Source organism: Hypomesus transpacificus, chromosome 10 (assembly GCF_021917145.1).
Source record: "Hypomesus transpacificus isolate Combined female chromosome 10, fHypTra1, whole genome shotgun sequence".
Taxonomy (NCBI): domain Eukaryota; kingdom Metazoa; phylum Chordata; class Actinopteri; order Osmeriformes; family Osmeridae; genus Hypomesus; species Hypomesus transpacificus.
The window spans coordinates 864,451-883,989 of NC_061069.1; the positions used below are offsets into that span (position 1 = coordinate 864,451).

At 44.0% G+C, this 19,539-nt stretch overlaps 1 protein-coding gene across 2 annotated transcripts; it reads right to left on the reverse strand.

The window, feature by feature from the left end:
- Nucleotides 1-5,322: 5,322 nt before the first annotated feature.
- LOC124472686 (aquaporin-4-like) lies at nt 5,323-18,858 on the reverse strand. Of its 2 annotated transcripts, none has more exons than XM_047027656.1 (6): nt 18,782-18,858; nt 10,382-10,617; nt 9,121-9,538; nt 8,840-9,004; nt 8,035-8,115; nt 5,323-7,257 (listed from the first exon to the last, which is right to left on the reverse strand). In XM_047027656.1, the coding sequence occupies exons 1-6, from the start codon at nt 18,824-18,826 to the stop codon at nt 6,985-6,987; spliced, it is 1,218 nt and encodes a 405-aa protein (XP_046883612.1). In that variant the 5' UTR covers nt 18,827-18,858; the 3' UTR covers nt 5,323-6,984. The 2 variants fall into 2 exon arrangements, with proteins under 2 accessions (XP_046883612.1, XP_046883613.1); XM_047027657.1 differs by lacking the exon at nt 18,782-18,858 and adding an exon at nt 10,203-10,294 and having other exon boundaries at nt 10,382-10,467.
- Between the last annotated feature and the right edge of the window lie 681 nt (nt 18,859-19,539).

A 19,539-nucleotide genomic window follows, 5' to 3' on the forward strand; every position in this document is an offset into this window, starting at 1 on the left:
GGAGGAAAAGCAGCACATGATGATAATTATATAGATTGTTAGTAGAGTCTTTTGATATATTTTTTCTCACTCAATGTATCTAGTAAAAGATAAATGGGTACTACACGTAGGCCTACATCATACACAACTTGTTGATAATAATCAACTTTAAATCAACGGAATGGGTTCAAATAGAAATTCTACACCAGATATTCCTTTTTTTGTGCTTTTGGCTAAAATCCCAAATGACGTAGTTATATAAATAAGCACTTGCAGCTTGCTTTGCCCCAATCAAGTCTGAATCAGTGCCCCGGGCTGATGCGAGAGCTCATTTCAAATGTTCAACCATGCATAATTTCAGGAAGATTGAAGCTCTTCTGAAGCTTCAAACTGCTGGATTGCAACAGGAAAGGGACTTAACCAGTATGTTTGAATTACATCTTCTCAAACATATTTGTTGGACATAATATGCTTTTTAATATTGTTATTATTGTTATCTAGCTGTTAAAAAATCTGACGTTGTCTTATTGCTCATCTCAATATAGACCTACATTTAGAATAGGACAGGGAAGATTAAAAACATGTAAATGCTTAAACAGATCAACACAAACTCCAGGATTAGACACAATCAACTTACATTTGACTGAAATGGAATTCTTCCATTGTCGGGCTCAGTCTCTCTCTCTCTCTCTCTCTCTCTCTCTCTCTCTCTCTCTCTCTCTCTCTCTCTCTCTCTCTCTCTCTCTCTCTCTCGCCCCCTGCTGTCAGAAACACTAGCTCGTCAGGGTGGACGAACCCACAATGCAAATCCACATCTCACAGACTTCAGCAACACTGCCCCCATCAACAGCAAATGCCAAAAGCTGTGGAATTCTTTCAACACCGATGCATTTCTGCAGATCTCGTTTTTCCCTGGCATGTTCTAGTCAAGAGCCTACAGATGATCAGTGTAATTGCTTTTTGAGGAAGAGCCTGCCCACCGTATGTGCCACCCAGAGCAGGGGCCCTTTAACTTTCCACTGTTTGACCAGCGTGTCCTAGAGGAAAACAAACACAGGATTAAAGTGTTACGAGGAAGTTATTTCCCCCAGAGGGTGCCGGCTGGCACACACAAACACCAAGCCTTGCATTTTCTATTTTCCCCCCTCCTGCACTTTTTTTTATTTTTTATCTTCGCCATCAGGCTGACAAACTGTAGCAAAGTGAGAACACCCCAGGCGTCCGAATCTCATACGTTCTCCATTTTCCACACAAATAGAGCCAAGTAGTAAAAGACCCTCTCTCGATTCAGTATTCAAGATATGCGTTCAGTATTGTAGGAACCAGCCGCTGGTAACTTTCCTGTCTGAAATACTCTTGCGTTTGGGGGCCAACATCGAGCCATTGTTCTTGCCCTGCGTCTGAAGGGTCGTGTTTTTAGTTGGACCTCAACTACGTTGTCACGGCCACAGCCCTGGGAGAGGTTCTGACTGAGCTGTAGTTTTCGGTGGACAAATTACTAAGATTGCTTGCAGATGTGAATGAGCCTAAACAGAAACTGGCCGGCCTCGATGACATCATGCCCGTGGTTATATACACCTCTACGGGACTCGGGAAAGTGTTTTTTTCCAGCTATCTGGAAAAACGGGTTCACCTGAACCCACCTTCACAGTCTGACCATGACATGGACCTGACCTCAAAGCTGCTTCTCATTATCTCACGGCCAATCTGCCCTTTGTCTCACTTCGACATCATTGTTCCCAGATTGGCACATCCACAACAGGCCTATTCTGATTCAGAGTATTATGGGATATCTTGCTCTAGCCTGGGACCATGTTAATTACTCTCTGTGCTCACCACACCCTTATAATGGCCTGTGGTTATGTAATGGAGTGGGCTGCAGAAAGGGAAAGGACTGAGATCATTCCAGAATCTGACTCAATTTGCCTGGCAGGCATGTACAGTTTAGGGCAAGAGTTTTTCATTGTGTAGTATTTTGGGCATTAAACGATATAACTTGTACAGAAAAGGCTCCATGAAAGCAAGCTTGTATTGGTGAAAAATGACCCACAGCTAACACTGGTATCTGTATTGTCTTAGCATGGCAGTTTTGTTGACAACATTGTGTTTAAAGTGTTTAAGCTGTATACAGTTTAAGAGGTGGGTCTGGCAGTAGAGGTTCTGATGAAGAAACTGGGACTGTCTTATTTCACCCAACTGGAACCCAAGATTCACAGAGCTGGGTATCCCAAAGATAGCACAAGAAAGGCCCACGCTGCTTGATTTGAATAAAAAACTGAGCACCACTTCTCCACTCATCTACACTAATGGTCCAATCACAGCGTGGGCCCTACCCTTCTGCGCCCCCCCCCCCCTCCTCCCGTGGTGGACGGAGAAGCTGGTGACACTTCGAGAGTAGAGGAAGAGAGACAAGAGGAGGGGGTTGCTTGGGTGATGCTGGGAGGCTCCAATAAAATGTAATCCTATTATATGGTACCCACTAGAGGGCAACAATAATAAAGGTTTCCCTAATAACAGGAGCAGTCCAGACCCAAATGGAAAACAGCTCCTCCGGTGCAGTCCCACAGTCGTACATATATCCTCCCATTAGGGCCAACTGCTGATGGCCCACATTACACCGCCAGGCCTCCGAGATTTGGCATCTGTGCTGGAGCAGGAAGAGTTAAGCCAAACAAATGTGTTTCATCAAAGTGGAGTTTGGTTGTTTCTGCATACAGGGGGAGTGTGTGTGTGTGGGGGGGAGCGAGGGAGTTAGGGAATGTGTGGGGGTGGGAGCTGAAGATGAGGAGCCCTGAGGACACCAATCAGAAGTCTCCCCCCCTACCCCCACCTTCCTGTTGTGGAGCCATCGGGGTCTCAGGTGTGCACTACCCGGGCTAATACCACCTCGACTTGATTGTTTGTGTTCAAGTAATCAGGGTTTTGTAAATTACCATTTTGGAATATGAAAGTCCAATCACTGGCACAACACAGTTTCAGTTCAAGGGCAGACACTGGCATCGACACGGTGAAGGGGGCGGAAAGCCCTTCTGTGCAGATCTGGGCCCATGGATGGCTAGCAGGTTCTTGAGTATCCCTTATCCACGACAGGTGCTTCCCAAGGAAACTGAGGGAGCATGAACCGTTGAACATGGCTCAGCCCAATGTTAACCGAATGTGGCAAATTGTGTGTTGAAACTGTGCACAGATACGAAAATCTCATTTTTGTTTTATTTGATAATGTGATAAAATGCCAAAGTTACTCTGTCTTCCAGCTGTCTCCAGCAAAGGCAGCAATGTATCTGTCATAAGCGACAAGGTGAGTGAGGATATCAATCATATTCCCCTGACAGATAGAGTTATTAAGTGAGCCAATTGCAGTATTATGAAACCCAGAATAACAAATGATAATTGATCTCTCTGGTGAGCATCTATGTGTATCTCTGCATATGTGCCTGTGTGTTTATGTGTATGACAGACAATCAGAGAGAAAAAGGGAGATGTGTGTGAGTGTGTGTGTGTCACACTCCTTCCTGTTCCTGTACCACCCTCCAACCCCTGAGCTGCAGACTCAAGGCGGTTTCCAGAATCAAACAATTTCACGCAGCTACTGGAGGAGGAAATGAACTAAGCCCAGAGCAATAATAAAATTATACAAATGTTATTACAGACTCGCCCGCTACTGTCCTACTTTAATTCAAATTTGGGCACTCCAGGCACTGCTGGTGGCAGAGACCTTCCTGAATAAATCAACATTAGCTTACGTCTAAATTATTAAGGAAGTGGGAGACTTTCTTGTTTATAGTATGAATTATTAAGCAAGAGTTTAACGCTGTTTTTCTTCACGAATCCCCAAATATTAATTGCTAATGATCTTTAAGGTGTGTGTTTTATCTTTGTGCCCCCGCCGTCACATCTGCTGAGAGGCATTTAGCATACAAAGTTTTAAGTTGGAAAATGCTACAGCAGTATTCTCTATGGAGCGTTAGTTAATCAAATATGTTTTGAGGTAAATTATTTCCTTCTTTACGAAACCGAAATTCGCTTTTTTGTTCTTGTGGTAGTTTGATACAGCAGATACATTCTTGTTCTTTTCTGTCATCGTGTTCTCTGGTAAAAATTAAAAAAGCAATCAAATGGGTGAAATAATTTTGCCTCGGATTAGTGCACAGTTTTTGATCATCCTAATGAAACCTAGCTGGTTGGTCAGAAAGCATTTGATCCTCCAAGAATTCAATGAGAGCAGCGTGGAACTATTTGGTTTGAACTTGTCCTAAAGAAAGTGTTGGGGGACAAACTTGTCAGCGTGTGGAATAGAAAACAGTGAGGAAACGTGCAGGGCCTCAGCAGATCACGGTGGAGACCTTCCCTCACCAACAACACTTTAAAACTTCTCAACTGTGAAGACAAATTGTGCTGTAATGCTCAATGTCATTGTAATTGTTTTCTTGCTATTTGTACGGTGTATTGTGAACACACAAAGAAGATCAAAGTACAAAACCTATGCTACACAGTCCTACACTGAACATTAACTATAACATCGAATAACTTAATTTCTTAAGTGTGTGTAACTGTATTGTTTTGTATTAGTTGCACACAGTAAACATATAGTTGAGAATGACTGATGTTCTAGTCTATGGACCTCTACTGTCCACCTGTCCTGCCCTATTGGATCCTGGCATGATCCTGCTGTAAATCACTCCTGGTGATAAAGCACTCCAGCCCAGATTCCCAGCAGAAGCTACATGCACAACACCTTCCATTTATAGGTTCATTCATGGAAGCTGTAAATGTGATGCAGCAGGAGCTAAGAGGGGCTTGACAGGTGGTCTGGCCTGCCCGAGGAAATGCCAAGGTGAGCAGCTTTGTTGACACCAAGACCTGGTGAGAAACCATCCATCTGTGTCTGTCTCAGCCTGTACATTATTTGTGTTACTTAGCCAGAAACATCTTTCACTGGAGTCAGATCAAGACAAAGCATTGGAATCAAACAGCCAAACTGAAGTCATCAAATTAAAAAAGGCCTGACGAAAGGCTCATGACTGCCTTCTCCTGGTCACTGATGGGTACACGCATACAACATGTACATTGTTCATATACAATGAACACCTCAACAAAATACACTGTGCTTCATTGAAAGGTTCTACTTATCAGAGGAATACATTAATTTCCAGACATTTTTGAGACCTTTTACCATGTCAGTATGTCTTTCAGAGAATAGGCTCTAAATTTAACATTGCGATTCTGAAAAAACAAACCTTTTAAACAGGTACTTAGATTTTGACTTGGACTAGATTGTGGCAGAGACAAGCATTCACTGTTCTTGTTTTTATTTGAATTGTAATCATTATTACCAAGATCAGTGGTACAAATGTACAGTATTACAGTTTCTCGTATAAACATGTCCAATGGGTGGCGCTGTAGTCATACATTTTCATCAGGGGAAGGAAGTTGTGTACACACAAAGGGTATACGGTATGACATGATTTAGTGTCAGAACAAAATTGACTCCCATTCACAATAAAAGCATTTCCCCACAGCTTTGTTGTGACAGTGACACAATCTGTCTGCCTAATCAGCGCCCTTTACTTTTTATTACTCAGCATGGAAGAAACCATGGAAACCACATGGTCCCCAATAATATTGTACTTGTTACTTTTTCAGAGGAAATAAAGTGTTATTGTGACAAATCACCACTATTGTGTGTAACTGGGCAGCGCATTTTGTCAGTGTTCCCACGGATGAGGCGAGATGAAACAAGGCTACTTTCAGAGATATCAACTCAGAATGAAACGGCAGCACAGCCATTCATCTGGCCTGGGGAACACTAGGAGAACATAGTCCACACAGAGCTGTGATCATCCATCATTACTGTGAGCCTGTCTCCTCTACTCTGCTGAATTTCTATTGCCAGAAGTCTGTGCTGTAAGAGTTTAAGGAAGTGGGAAGAAAATACATTTTCAATGGATGTAGATATAACCGAGGAATGGAAGTTAAAACTACAACTCCCATCTGTGTCTCAGTATCAGGCACAGGACTAAACAATTAACCAAATGCATTCATCATACATAACATACACTTGAGCTTGATGATGACCACATTAATCAAATCCAGAATGTCCTGCCTCAGCTCTGTATCTTGTCATTCTCTTCTGTTTCAGTGAATCAAAGATGCGTTTTGTTTTCCCACAGAATGAGTCTTTGGAAAATGGTTTTAGAGGCCAGGCAAGGTACAAGGTTTTATGTAAAAAAACATATTCATTATACAATAAGATAACCTTGAGCTTTTAACATTAATAACTCAATATTGACATTAAGCAATGACAAAAACAAGTTAAAATCACAATTAAGACACATGAAAATCTTCAGATTTCAAGTTTTACTTTTATCTAACATCTACTATGTGATAAAACATCTACAAAATGGAAGAAACTGTAACGTTTTACAAGTGCAGAATCCAAATATGGCAGACATTTTCCTGACTAACATGGCCAAAAAGCGAGAATCCCCCAAATACTCGGAAGGAAGGCTAAATCTATCAACCTATGACTAGAAACTGTTCAACATGGGATTTGTAATGTGCTCAACGACCCCAGGGAAGGCCTCTTCAGTCAATGCCTACGCATATTCAAAATGTGACACTAATCCAAAAATAACAAGGCTGCGTTTGACTTGCCTTCCCATCTTCAGCGTGATGATGTTTGACCTACACATATTTCGCTGACAGAATGCATCACTAGTGGAACAGCCTGACATGCAAAACACAAGTACATTTAAAGGGAGAAGAAAGGGTGATGGGTTGGCAAGAGCAATGTTCAAAGTCCCACAAAAGCCAGTTGTTTCTGACATCGGAGGCTGTAACCCGAGGTAACACAGCTGATGAGGCAGGAAGCCAAGCAATCGACGTTCGCTCTGAAGACGGAGTCTCTGGCCAGAAACCAGAGTGGAGGGTGGAGATGTCACTCTCACTGCACGCACCACCCTCCATGCTCTACAGGTTGGTCTCCATCTCCAGGGCGCGTGATAGTCATACCGAGGACAGCACCTCACCCGAACAGTCCCGGGAAGGGTCCTTCTTCAGGGACTTGTCCAGGTCACCGGCGTGGATGGAGCCAGGCTTGATGACCAGGTCGTCAGGGTCTCCCTGGTACACACCACTCTCCACCTCCAGGTACTTCCCAGACGTGTCCTTCTTGAAGACGTCCTGAAGCCTGCTCTTCAGCTCTGGGTCGGGGCAGAACAGGTACTCGTACAGGGCAGCCGCCAGGATGCCCCCCAGGATTGGACCCACCCAGTACACCTACAGGAGAGATCCTAAACAGTCACTCCCTCCTACACACCTGTGCTTTACACAACACACCAATAACGACTGTATCAGCTCTTATTCCAGGTCCTATCAGCACTAACATTTAGAAATCCAATCTCAGAACTGAGGACCTCTCTACCTATCTGAGGACCTACCCTTATTCTGTTTCCCTAAGATTCAGACAAACCCTTCACACGCACTCATGAATATCCTTTTGTGGGATGATACATTTCACCATGACACACACATGCACACAAAGTATGAAAAGGAAAAGTCACACCTCATTATCTCTGAACCTGTCTCAGTTCAACTGACAGACTACATTACCCATGCTGCCTGTTTTGGGCTGAGTACATCAAGCTGAAACCATAATATGGTTTTCCTGACGTTTCCATGCATCCTCCCTTACAAAAAGCTGTCGTTCCCTTGACCAAAGATGGTGAAGATTGGCGAAGAGTTCACTGAATGGTAAATATTACACTGCTCAGACATGTCAATTTGCCTTTGACCTTACTGGGTTTCAATATGCCCCAATAGTCACACCCCCACCTCCCACCTCTCCTACACCCCCCTTCTCCACACACTGCAGAGGTGAACCTAGCAGAGAAAGCTCGGTTATTGTCATGTTATCCACACCACTGACTGCAAAACCGTGTCCACCCACGGTACATATATTGGCCACTGCTGGGAATTCACAGGGCAAGATTGTAACCCTTAATGGCTCCCCTCAACAGAGAGACCATTTGTTGTGCTGTTTGTCGCAGGTCCTACCCAGTGGTTCTCGAAGTTCAGTGTGACCACTGCCGGTCCAAACGAACGGGCTGGATTCATGCTGGCTCCAGTGTATGGAATCTGACAATCCAGAAGGGCATATTTAACAGCTGCTCATAAAAGGAGTTGTGCTCATCTTCATTTTTCACTGTGTTCAGTTGGTCATTATGAACTACTGGATAGGAATAGTCTACATCTGGGTTGATTAGGTTTGTAAATTTGATGAAAACATTGTAGAGTTGCATGAGGAGAGGGCAGCTGATAACAGAATTGGAATAACAGCCGTGTTATTTCCTGGCAAACATAACTTGTTTATGAATTACTGAAGGGATGATAACCTGGGCTGTGTGCAGACCCATTATGACTGAAAAATCACAAACAGAAAACATTTCTCTGCAGGAACAGAGAAAGCTCTGTAGGATTTCAATAGTTTCCAAGTGATCTGTTGCCATGGATGAACCACTAGAGATTGTGAACATGTGATTTAGGGTAGGGCTGATCTCTAAAAGATCTCTGCTCTCTGCCACTAAATAACATCCAACATAAGAACAGCTGTGCTTCAATATCCTTCAAGTAGCTGTGTACATTAGTTTTGCAGTGTTTCATCAAAGCTCATATTGTTCATCTGAATTGCCCAATGTCATCAAAGTGAAGTTTGAACTGAATCCTCGGTAACACTTTGTGTTAAGTGTAAATGAACTACAATGTCACTACATGGCACTATCTAATGTGTATTTAATGTTGAGTGTTACCAAGTGCTCTGTTCACTATTGCACATGGCCATATCCAAAGGCTGGACACCTACAGCGAACAGGTGGCCGATGGCGACCGCAAACCCAATGGCCAGGCCTGCTGAGCCGTTGAGGTCGCTGCGTTTGGGGTCACAGGTGGCAAACACGGTGAAGACCAGCTCGAACGTGATGAGGAGCTCCACCACAAGAGCATGGCCCACCGAGATCTGGGAGTTCACCTACGTGGACACAGACAGACGTCATCACTTAGATTCTGGGGCAGAAATGCCAGAGGGGAAGGGGGGAGGGGGGGCCACGACCCCCCCAATCCAATGTCATGCAAAAAAAGTCCTACCGTGGTGGCTCCCAGACCCCCTCTGACAGCCTCCGGGGTGACCAGGTAGAGGAGGCCTGCCCCAGAGATGGCCCCCAGACACTGGGCCACCACATAGAACATGGCCTTGGCCAGGCTCAGCTTCCTGGTCACCACCATGGCGGCCGTCACCGCCGGGTTGATGTGGCCCCCGCTGACGTGTCCGAAGCACTGCACCATGGTGGCGATGCTGAGGCCGAAGCAGAGAGAGATGAGGACCAGGTCTGCGGGCGGGGGCTTCTCCTCCCCCGCCGCCCAGTTGATGGTGGAGCCCAGGCTGAGGAGAACGAAGATGAGGGTGGCCAGGAACTCCCCGGACACAGCCCTCCAGAAGTCCTTGGTCCAGATTCCCTTAAAGGCCGCCATTCTGTTCGGACGGTCACAGAAGGATGGACACCTCCTGGCCATGGAGTGATTAGACAGAGCCATTAGCCTAGTTAACCTATCCCTGGTGTGTCTTCCTGAAAATATACTCTGGTAGTTGACACCTCCAAGGCACAACATTGAACATTTATAACTCCTCTCGGGACTGGGGCCAGTGACTTTCCATCAAACGTTGCCAAATGCTGCAACATTGATCAAAGAATGGCAGGACACTGTGACAAGTCATTTGCAATCAGCGATTAAATGTATAATTGTGTATTCTGTAGCTTTTTTTACTTTTGCTGCAGTACTGAGATAGAGAGAGAGAGAGAGAGAGAGAGAGAGAGAGAGAGAGAGAGAGAGAGAGAGAGAGAGAGAGAGAGAGAGAGAGAGAGAGAGAGAGAGAGAGAGCGAGAGAGAGAGAGAGAGAGAGAGAGAGAGAGAGAGAGAGAGAGAGAGAGAGAGAGAGAGAGAGGTGAAGATGATGTCAAAGTGGGATTTTACGTTTTACTTTTTGTTAAATTCAAACCAATAATATAACAGATCAGTCCATTGGCATATCATGTTTTAAAGAATGGTCACAGTGATATTTATACCACATTATCTGAGCATAACTATTCTATGTTCTCATTTGGTTCATTTATGTAAGCTCTTGTATTAACTAGTGTTTAAATTAATCCCTGAATTTTGTTTAAACTTACCATAAGCATCTACATGCTGTCCCCCTGTCCTCTATTTCCTGTGTTTTCTCTTGCCTCATAGCTTCAGGTGAGTCTCTTAACAATCAGCTTATCTAAGTAGGAAAATATGACTTATCCTCAGTCCAAACACTAAACCAGGCAGAGTTACATGAAACAGATAACCAAAATGGTCTACTTACAGACACGCTGCAGTTGGCTGGAATTGACAGAGCTCAGGAGTGGATGGGAGAGCAGGGAGCTGGTCAGATGAATATGAGCCACACATCATGCCCCTGGGCGGGCATCCAGGAGCTTTATTACTCCAGTAACAGGGCATCACCCCCAGGAGAGTGAAGCTGGGAGCATGCTCTGAAGGAGGAGACTGCTGCTCGGGGTGCCTCAGGCCCGCCCACCAGCTCACTAGTGCAGAGTGTCTCTGTGGAAAAACAAGAAACAGGCGAGGGCTCAATTAAAATGTAAGCGTTTTTAAAACATAACGCGCTCTCTCTGACTGTTACCTCTCCACACAACATGTTAGATCGAGAGAAAGTTGAAGAAAGTGCCCCCCCCCCAGCCCAAATGACACATGATTTCACATTTTGACACCTTTATTTAGGTTCAAGCCATGCTTCTGCCATTACAAATGGGTCAAATTGTTAGATTCAATCATAATGTTGGCTGCCAACACAGAGATCTTGAATTGGTGTTGGTCTAGACAAGTTGGTAAACTATCCGATAGATTACACTATTTTTTGTGTAACATCAGAAGCAAAGTGACCCAATGGAATGATCATCTGGATCAACAGAAGTTGATTACTGAAAGAGGGGCTTTGAATTGAACCTCTATTTTGATATGATAATCAATCACCTCAGACAAGGCCACTCATGTCATGTTGTCATGTCCTGCTGTACGGTACACTCACTCTTAGGATATCCTGAATGGTACTTAAGACTGGCCAGCCATTTTGTCAGTTTCAGTCAAAATACTTTGGTCAAGGTCTGTTGGCTCGTCACGCCAGTTTCACAGGCATAAACATATATAAACCATTTTGCTTTGTGGGCTCAGACACTAAGTTGAGGTATTGAATGACTTTATCAATGACCTTGGTCTAAAAGGACATATTGATGAAGTAGCTCATTTGGACGTTGGGTGACTTTGTGTGACTTTGTGGGAGAGTTTGCCGTTATTCATTGACGCACAAGATCCGTAATGTCCTTCGCTCTTTGTTTGCGCAACACGGTAGTTATGTTCAGGATATGATATACTCAGAGGACACAGTGCATCAAGTCAAGGTACAAGAAAGCTAAGAAACTCGGCTTCACATTCAGAACCCCACAGTTTTGAAAATATACAATACATTTCTTCTAGGATGATTTAATAGTGACAATAATGTAATTGAAAATGCATAAATTGTTGATTGAGCTGTTGTGAATTGACGTCTTACCATTTGTAAGTATTTTGCCAAGTAACATGAGCACAGCTTGTCAACACACAATATAGTGTAGGGCCTGATGCAGACATGGTCCAGGTAAAGAAATTACCTTGAATAACAACTGTTTGACGAAGCTTCTAGGAAACTCTGTGTGCTTGTCAAATTAAGCAATGGAACAATGGAATTTACTACTGGAAATGAACAATAGATTAAAAGGCAGTCCACATGTACTAATGAATGCCCACATGCATAAACTTACCTGTTAAAAATTTGCACAACATATTGTTGTGCAACATACCGTATTCATTGTTCAAGGATTTAAAGTAGACTTATGTTTTATTGGACTTGCATTTTAGTGGGTACTCGGTCTTGTTCTATTTATCTGTGACGCGTTCACTTTACCAGTGCATTAGCCAGGTCTACAGTATAGATTAACATCTCGGTGGATGATTTATTCACAACACGCCCTAACAGAAAGTAGCACCAAGCACGTCCTCGAGCATCAGACAGCCAGCAGTGGAATGGGTTCCATGACATTCATGTCTGAAGTTTCACAGAGTAAGACTTCTGTGAGGACATGAAGACACTACAGCGTAGACAGCAGACATCTATCTATCCATCTAGTTATTTACACTCTCCTGAAAGATGATGCGACCCAGTCCTGCAGTGCATTCACAGGTGCTTGTCCGATGTATAATGATGTCTCTTCTGTATCAGTGTAACTGACTGATTGGAGTTGATTACAGGAAAGTTCCTTCAATAAACGGTTGTATTCCCTGCGAAATATTCTATTTGAGTTGATCTGATTTCTATTTTATTTTGACTGTTGCTTGCTTTTCTTTTTCTACAGGTACACTTGCACTGAGCGATTCATGTTGTTTAATTGTAACTTGCTTAACTACATGCTCTTATGGTTCTTCCCTTTGGCACTTATTTTTGGGTTGTTCACAATGTGTGCTTCTTGTTTTGGCTGCCCGCAATGCTTTGGGGCTATCTTGTTGTTATTATCAGTGACCTATGAACTTTGTAAAGCTCTCTGTTGGAAGTCGCTTTGGATAAAAGTGTCTGCTAAATGAATAAATGTAAATTTAAACTTCTTTAATATCATTTTTTTATTAACGTGATCTAGAGGCCAAATATACTAGCTATTAGCTTTAAAAGTCATTGATATCTATTAAACGATCAATTGTTCTACAATACTGTGTTATTTACCGTGGTAAATATGACTTTGAGGGAAACTCATGATGTATTTAAGCGAAAACCTATACTTTCTGAAAGCATGAATATGAATGAGTTGTGTTAATAGTAGGTCATTAACATAAGTATTATTTCTTTCCCTGTTTAATGTCCCTTTTTGCACCTCCAGGCTTCCTACAGATCCAAGGAATATCTCCTTCGCTAATTAGGAGCTTGTTTGAACGTGACAATTTGTACTGTGTGCTTATCCGCACTTAGGAGTTTAGTTTTACTTAGCTTCAAATTAGGATCTGAGGTACGGTCATTTATTATTGCCACATTTGTTTCTTAAATGTAACTTGTTAATATGTTAACGTTGGGAACCCCCCCCTAAGCACACACTCATCCAAACAGGGAAACAGGGAATCACCCTGGGCCATGTGAAGAAATGATGCAGATCTGTTCTGATCAGTAACATGTTTTCCTGCTGAGTTATGTCATCATGCTCGGCTGGGCAGAAGCCATTCACCGTTGTTAAGATCAGTGCACGGCCGGGTTTTCCACATGCTGTAGTGGGTTGTGCCACAATTCAGTTGCATTATCTATAAATTTGACAAGGGGGCCAGTCCACAGGCCCCCTCCCAAAAGACAAGACTTGAAAGAAAGCCCCAAGGTTGATTGTTATTGAAGAAAATGAAAGAAATCAGATTGTCCGCTGGTTGGAACTGAGAGTGACACTTGGACCATAACAGACCGTTAGTTGTCAGATTTGGTCATTAAGAGTAACACATGAAACGACCGCTAACACACATACAGGCCATCATGTATACACACAGGGGGTGGAGCCAGACGTTGTAAACATTAGAGGCTTAGCCCAAACCTAGGACTAATTATTTGGCGTTCAGTTGAGTGTAAAATTGTTCTCTGAGCATTATGTAACAGCAACATTATGTTGGACTCATATTGTTATATTCGCCGGAAATGACAACCCAAATTTTAACCTCAAAGATTCGGGGCTTTTGAGAAAACATTCGGGGCTCAAGCAGCAGAAGCCAGCCGCCTGCTACGCACGTGTATACACATACACACACAAACAGACACACATATATAGACACAAACACAGACACACATATATACACACAAACACAGACACACACATATTCTCAGAGCATTCAGGGGTTCTTCAATGTACAGTACACATACACACACACGCAAACACAGATACATGCTCAGAAGATCTTTGGATTACCGTGCTGTCTGACTAAAATAACTTCACAGACAAGATCCCAGTGCTTTTAAGTCTGGGTAGAGGGGCACATTCCATACAAGCTCTATGAGTCCCATTCAATCAGTGAGCGTGTGTTCTCTCCAGAGGGTATGAGAGCATACGTTCTGCTGGTAAGGCGCTCTGGCCAGGCTGAAGATGAAAGTGCAGTCACGGATACATGCAGGACCATCGTTTTACATTTAGCCTGGTTAGAACGTAAGAGGGAGAAGGGCTTCACTATACAGTACCGGTAGTTGTATTAACATGATCAATTACACTTTCAAAAGCCTCAAGAAGGTAAACTGTCCCTGTTTATTTTGTGGGAACAATACATTGTATGTGGGGTGGATTGACATGAGATAAGAAGTCGAAGTGAAGTCAGTTTCGACCACTTTTGAAGTGTTTGGTTCAAACTAAAGTCTGTGCCAAACAAACAAGTTTTGAAAAGACAGTGTTTGGGTTTTCAATGGATGTGTATTCACCTGGATGATTTTCCTAGTTCCAACCCCACTGGGCAGCTCAAACACTCATGTGACAGAGAACATCTCATCTACTTCAGAATAAGGATAATCATTCACTGAGGATTTACAGCATTCAATCCCCACTATGCCCCACACCATTGTCGGGCTCAGTCCCTCTCTCTTTCTCTCTCTCTCTCTCTCTCTCTCTCTCTCTCTCTCTCTCTCGCTCTCTCTCTCTCCTCTCTCTCTCTCTCTCTCTCTCTCCATCTCTCTCTCTCTCTCTCTCTCTCTCTCTCTCTCTCTCTCTCTCTATCTCTCTCTCTCTCTCTCTCTCTCGGTCTCTCTCTCTCTCTCTCTCCTCTCTCTCTCTTTCTCTCTTTCTCTCTCTCTCTTCTCTCTCGCTCTCTCTCTCTCTCTCTCTCTCTCTCTCTCTCTCTCTCTCTCTCTCTCTCTCTCTCTCTCTCTCTCTCTCTCTCTCACTCTCTCTCTCTCTCTCTCTGACACACACCACACACAGTCAAACCAACATCAACACCACATTTGCAGTAAATGTTCCTTCATTTGATTCACACTTGCCCTGAGACCAATCAAATGCTTTTGTTTACATTGTTCTGCAAGCTGGAACACACAGCGGCATAATACACCAGACCATATTTATCACCCAGACTTGGCAGGCTCATGTTACCATCCACTCAGACAACAGCAGGACACATCCTGCCCCAATACTGTTTCGTTTTTACTCCCACCAATCCATTACAAAAGCCGGAGGTGCTGTTTGCTGCCCTCTCAGTTCCTGGTGAAGCCAGCCTCCCCAGCATGGCCCGTGCTCTCTGGGGAACAGCTCTAATCCTCTCAGCCAGCAAAGCTCATAAATAGCTCTCTCTCCCGCCACAACAGGCAGTAAAAGACAAGATTTGTGTTTGTTTTTCCAATTTGAGTTTTAGGGCTGGCGCAAGATCCGACCGGTTTTTGAGGAGGTCTTCCGTACGTTGCCGTAGCAGCGCTGGTGCAGCGCTGGTGCAGCCTGTTGTTCGTTTGTGACGGATGCAGCTCTGTGCTCTCTATGTTCCCCTCAGGGAGCTTTGGCACCTCTACCTGTCCCCTCTCTGACCCCTGCTATGATTGGTGCCATGATCTAGGAAAGTGCAGGTCCCATCAAGGGACTCTAATTAAAAAAACTGTTGTTCCTAAGCAACACTGTGCCTTATGGGGACATGGCAAACCTCCTCCAGCCTCTCTCACTGAAAACACAATGGTAGCACTTGGTGCAGTTGTGAGGCAATTAAGAGGCTACCTTCTCTGGGAGTGTGTGGTGATCACAGTAAAAGCTGCCTTCCTGTTAAACTGCTCTGAGAAGAAGAGAACAACATTTGGTTGAAAGTGTCACGCAGTACCTTATTTACTTCATCTTACTAATTTAAGATTCAACTTAACATTCAACTTAAGATTCAAAGATTCAACTTAAGATTCATATTTGCAGTCTTGACATTGACCAATATGGTGCTACTGCTGAGACCTGAATAGTTACCCTATCTGGAGACAGCAGGAAGTCTTTAATCTGCCCCTCTTTGGGATTTGGACTCAGGACTCGGGTGTGTCAGGTCATGTGCCCCTTGGTTCAACTCCTCTCCATGACACCCTCTTCAGAATATGAGATACACGGTACATAGTTTAGTGCTCGTGCTCATCCAGTCTTGGGATCTCAGCATAGAATCACTGCGTTGACGGATGTTTGAATGCTCCAACTGCTGTTTGTCTGCTATTCAAGTCCTATGCAGCAATGCACAAGCTCAGAAAAACAAGCGTGGAATCGCTGTCCTGACACGTGTAGGCAGAGTGAACACAGTCTCTCTCATTATCAGCCTTCAGAAAGACAAGCTGTCAGGATTCTACCCACAGCAGCCCAGCTCTGGCGCTGCTTAACATCCTCCTCAACTCCCCCAGCGCGCTCAACACGACGCATGCTAGCATTAGAATGAGGGAAAACATACTGGCATTCAAAAGGAATTTTCTATCACAGACGTCGAGGCTGTTTTCAAACTCACTGTGTGAAGCGCTCAGCACTCTGGGTTCATTTGAGATTTGGCCGTTGTTGTGTGTGTGGATGGCTGAGGTAATATAGCTCAGTGTCTCCCTTCAGAATGATCAGTAGGCCTCACTTCAACGTGGGTACCTGAGACGGTCAGTCAGTAGACAATATATTTAAATGGATGGATGTTGAACCTTTCGAGATGTGCCTCGGGGAAACAATTTTAAGACATTAAGTATTTGTCTGTTCTAAGCTGTAATTCTGAGCAATGCGATCAATACGTAGTTATGACTGTTCAGCTTGACAAAAAACACCTACCGCATTCATCATCCATAACATTGATTGGATTTGTTTGTAACTTATGGGGATCTATTTGTAAATTCTGGAAGTCACTTCTAGCAAAACCTTCTATAGCTTCCCCTCTGCCCTTAAGCCATCTCATCTGCCTTCTGTACCAACAGTGGAGCCTGGCATGCAGTAACCTAACCTCTGCCAGTCTGGCATCTCCCATTACCAGGGCCGCCTGCCAGCACCTCCCAGCAAAGCACAGCATCCTTTAACTGTCACTTACACCCGCCTGGGCTGCACCCTGTTTGGCTGGTCAGTGGGGTAAAGTGCACTCCCAAGAGTAAAGATCAACTTCTTGGCAGGAGGCATACACCCCCCCCCCCCCTCCCTCCCTCCCCAGATGTGACTGTTATTCCAAACTCCATGGTGCCCCTATCTAGGCTTTCGACTTCAGCTCAAAGCTGAATCTTTCAGGGATGCGATGTAACAACAGATTTCAACTTGTGCTTGTGGCTGACTGTTAGTCCCATGCAAGTGTGACTTGGGTGGGATGGACCTGTCATGTAGGAAAGACATGACACCATCCATTTTTTTATGCAGCTGTCACAGTAAACCACAGAGACCACCGCCTAGTGGTGTAAAGGGGATCAGAATGGAAACTAGGCAGAAGAACAGAGAAAGTGATCTGACTTTTGTTAGGCAAACTTATTGCATCTGACAAACATTATAAAAAGCGTTCGCAATGATCCAATTTGAACATTTTTTGATAACCTAATTGTACCTACATTGTCTTTTCATTTTTCTTTCGAAAACTGACGGTCTGACTGTATATATGGACAAAATGCAAACATTTATAATGCCTTAGACATCTACCACAGAGACTAATTTAGCCAGGCAACTGTTAACTTGGCTCAGTTACAGCAGTTTATTTTATCCAGCAAACAGCATGGGAATTACAGTGTTTTCCATGTTATTTCCTAAAAAGGTACAGTATGCTTTAGGATACCTCAGGGAGGAGCTAGAGTGCTATAATACCAAGGCATCTGAACTCAAAAGTCTTCAGCAAAGACCTATAGCTTCTCAAAGCATGCTGATATACTGAATCCAATCAATGTCAAACTGGAAACAAAACAACTAATTGTCTGTTTACTGTGTCTTAATTCCGTTTTCATCTGTCGTGATGGGTTTTTCCATTTGTTTTGTCTTCTGTGTGTGTTTGTGTGTGCGTGTCTGTGGGTGCTTCTGAGTCCAAGCATGCATTCTCTTACACAGTCTCAAGTGGATACATAACCACACTCCATCTGTGTCACCTATTTTTAAGTGAATTGTTCCAACCCTGGCATCTAGTGGGCCAGTCCCCTGAGAACCTGGGGTATGTGGATGTTTGCTTCTGGTTGCTTTTACAATATGCCAAGGAGGAGAGATTCTTTCTAGAGTGTATGAGTATGGGACAGGAAAACTATTAAATGCGTAGGTGTGTGTGTGTGCGCACGTGTGTGAGCTAGCGAGGGGGGTAGGTGGAGGAGGGTCAGGGATTGGTCCCCAGTGTGAGTGAATGTGACAGGTTCTCGCCCGGGAGAGCACTTGTACTGAACACACAGTGGAGACCAACCAGGCCACCTGTCACACAGATCTGTGACTAAAGAACTCTATTACCACACCAGCACCCTGGGGTAACACACACACACACATACACAGTCAGACCTACAGGCACACACAAAATCACTCACACAAGAATATACACACACACACATTTACACACGTGCACACCACAGGTAAACCCTCCCAAACACACCGAAAACCTACACACACAGAGCATACAGCTCAGCACAAAACAGGACAGAATCTTTGATACAGACTCAAATTCAGAATGGTATTACTGTTAATTTAGTGTTGGCAGTAATGTATTGTCCATGTCATTGCTGAAATGGATATATGTTGCATACCATAAGTTGGGCTACTAGCAGTGTGATCGCGATGCGCCGTTGCATCCGCTTGTTACGCAGGCCGTGGATATGTGAGGAGGCGGCCGATCATGTTTACTTCGTCCACAACGGACTCCAGCATATGACAATTATCAAGACGGATCTGAGCCTTGGTGAACACATTTCCATGAATGCAAAGTGTTGAAGTGAAGATGAACAGTGCTGAGATTAAATGTATTTTAAATAACAGTCGGCTATTTATCAGAGGGTGGTGGACTAGGCAGAGCTTGTAATACCCTCTGGGCCTTTATCAAGTATGAGTAATGCTCTGGGGCGACTCTCCCTTTTATTGTCTAGAATAATTACCTGTCAAACACTTTTTATACGTAATATAGGTTACTTAATGTGCAGAGATACCCTTCCGGAATGAGATAGCCAGGGGAATTTTCCACACTGTCACTCCATTTCGGTCAAAAAATAATCATATTTGACACCGCCGCGTCTTCGAGAAACGACAAGTCTGGCTGTCAGGCCCTCTTTGCAAGGTTCTCGTCCTTGAAGCCTTTTGTCATCTCTCAACTTCTTTATCCTCGTCCCCCTTGAAAGTGGAGCCTGGTGTTTGCTTTCTAAACTGCCACCGAACTAATACCTGTAAAATCGAAAGAAGAGAAAAAAGATATTCCGGACCGCTCCTCCTCCTTTACGCGGTTCCACCTTACTGACAAATGAAATGGAATAGGTGGAGGCACAGATCATCTCCTATTTGAAGATAGGCCAGT

Coding starts and splice junctions, on each gene's coding strand:
- LOC124472686 (XM_047027656.1), bottom strand. CDS start 18,826: ATGCAACGGCGCATCGCGATCACACTGCTAGTAGCCCAACTTATG. Junction 9,005..9,120: donor GGGGTCTGGGAGCCACCACG/GTAGGACTTTTT, acceptor GTGTCCACGTAG/GTGAACTCCCAGATCTCGGT. Junction 7,258..8,034: donor TGAACTTCGAGAACCACTGG/GTAGGACCTGCG, acceptor TCTCTCCTGTAG/GTGTACTGGGTGGGTCCAAT.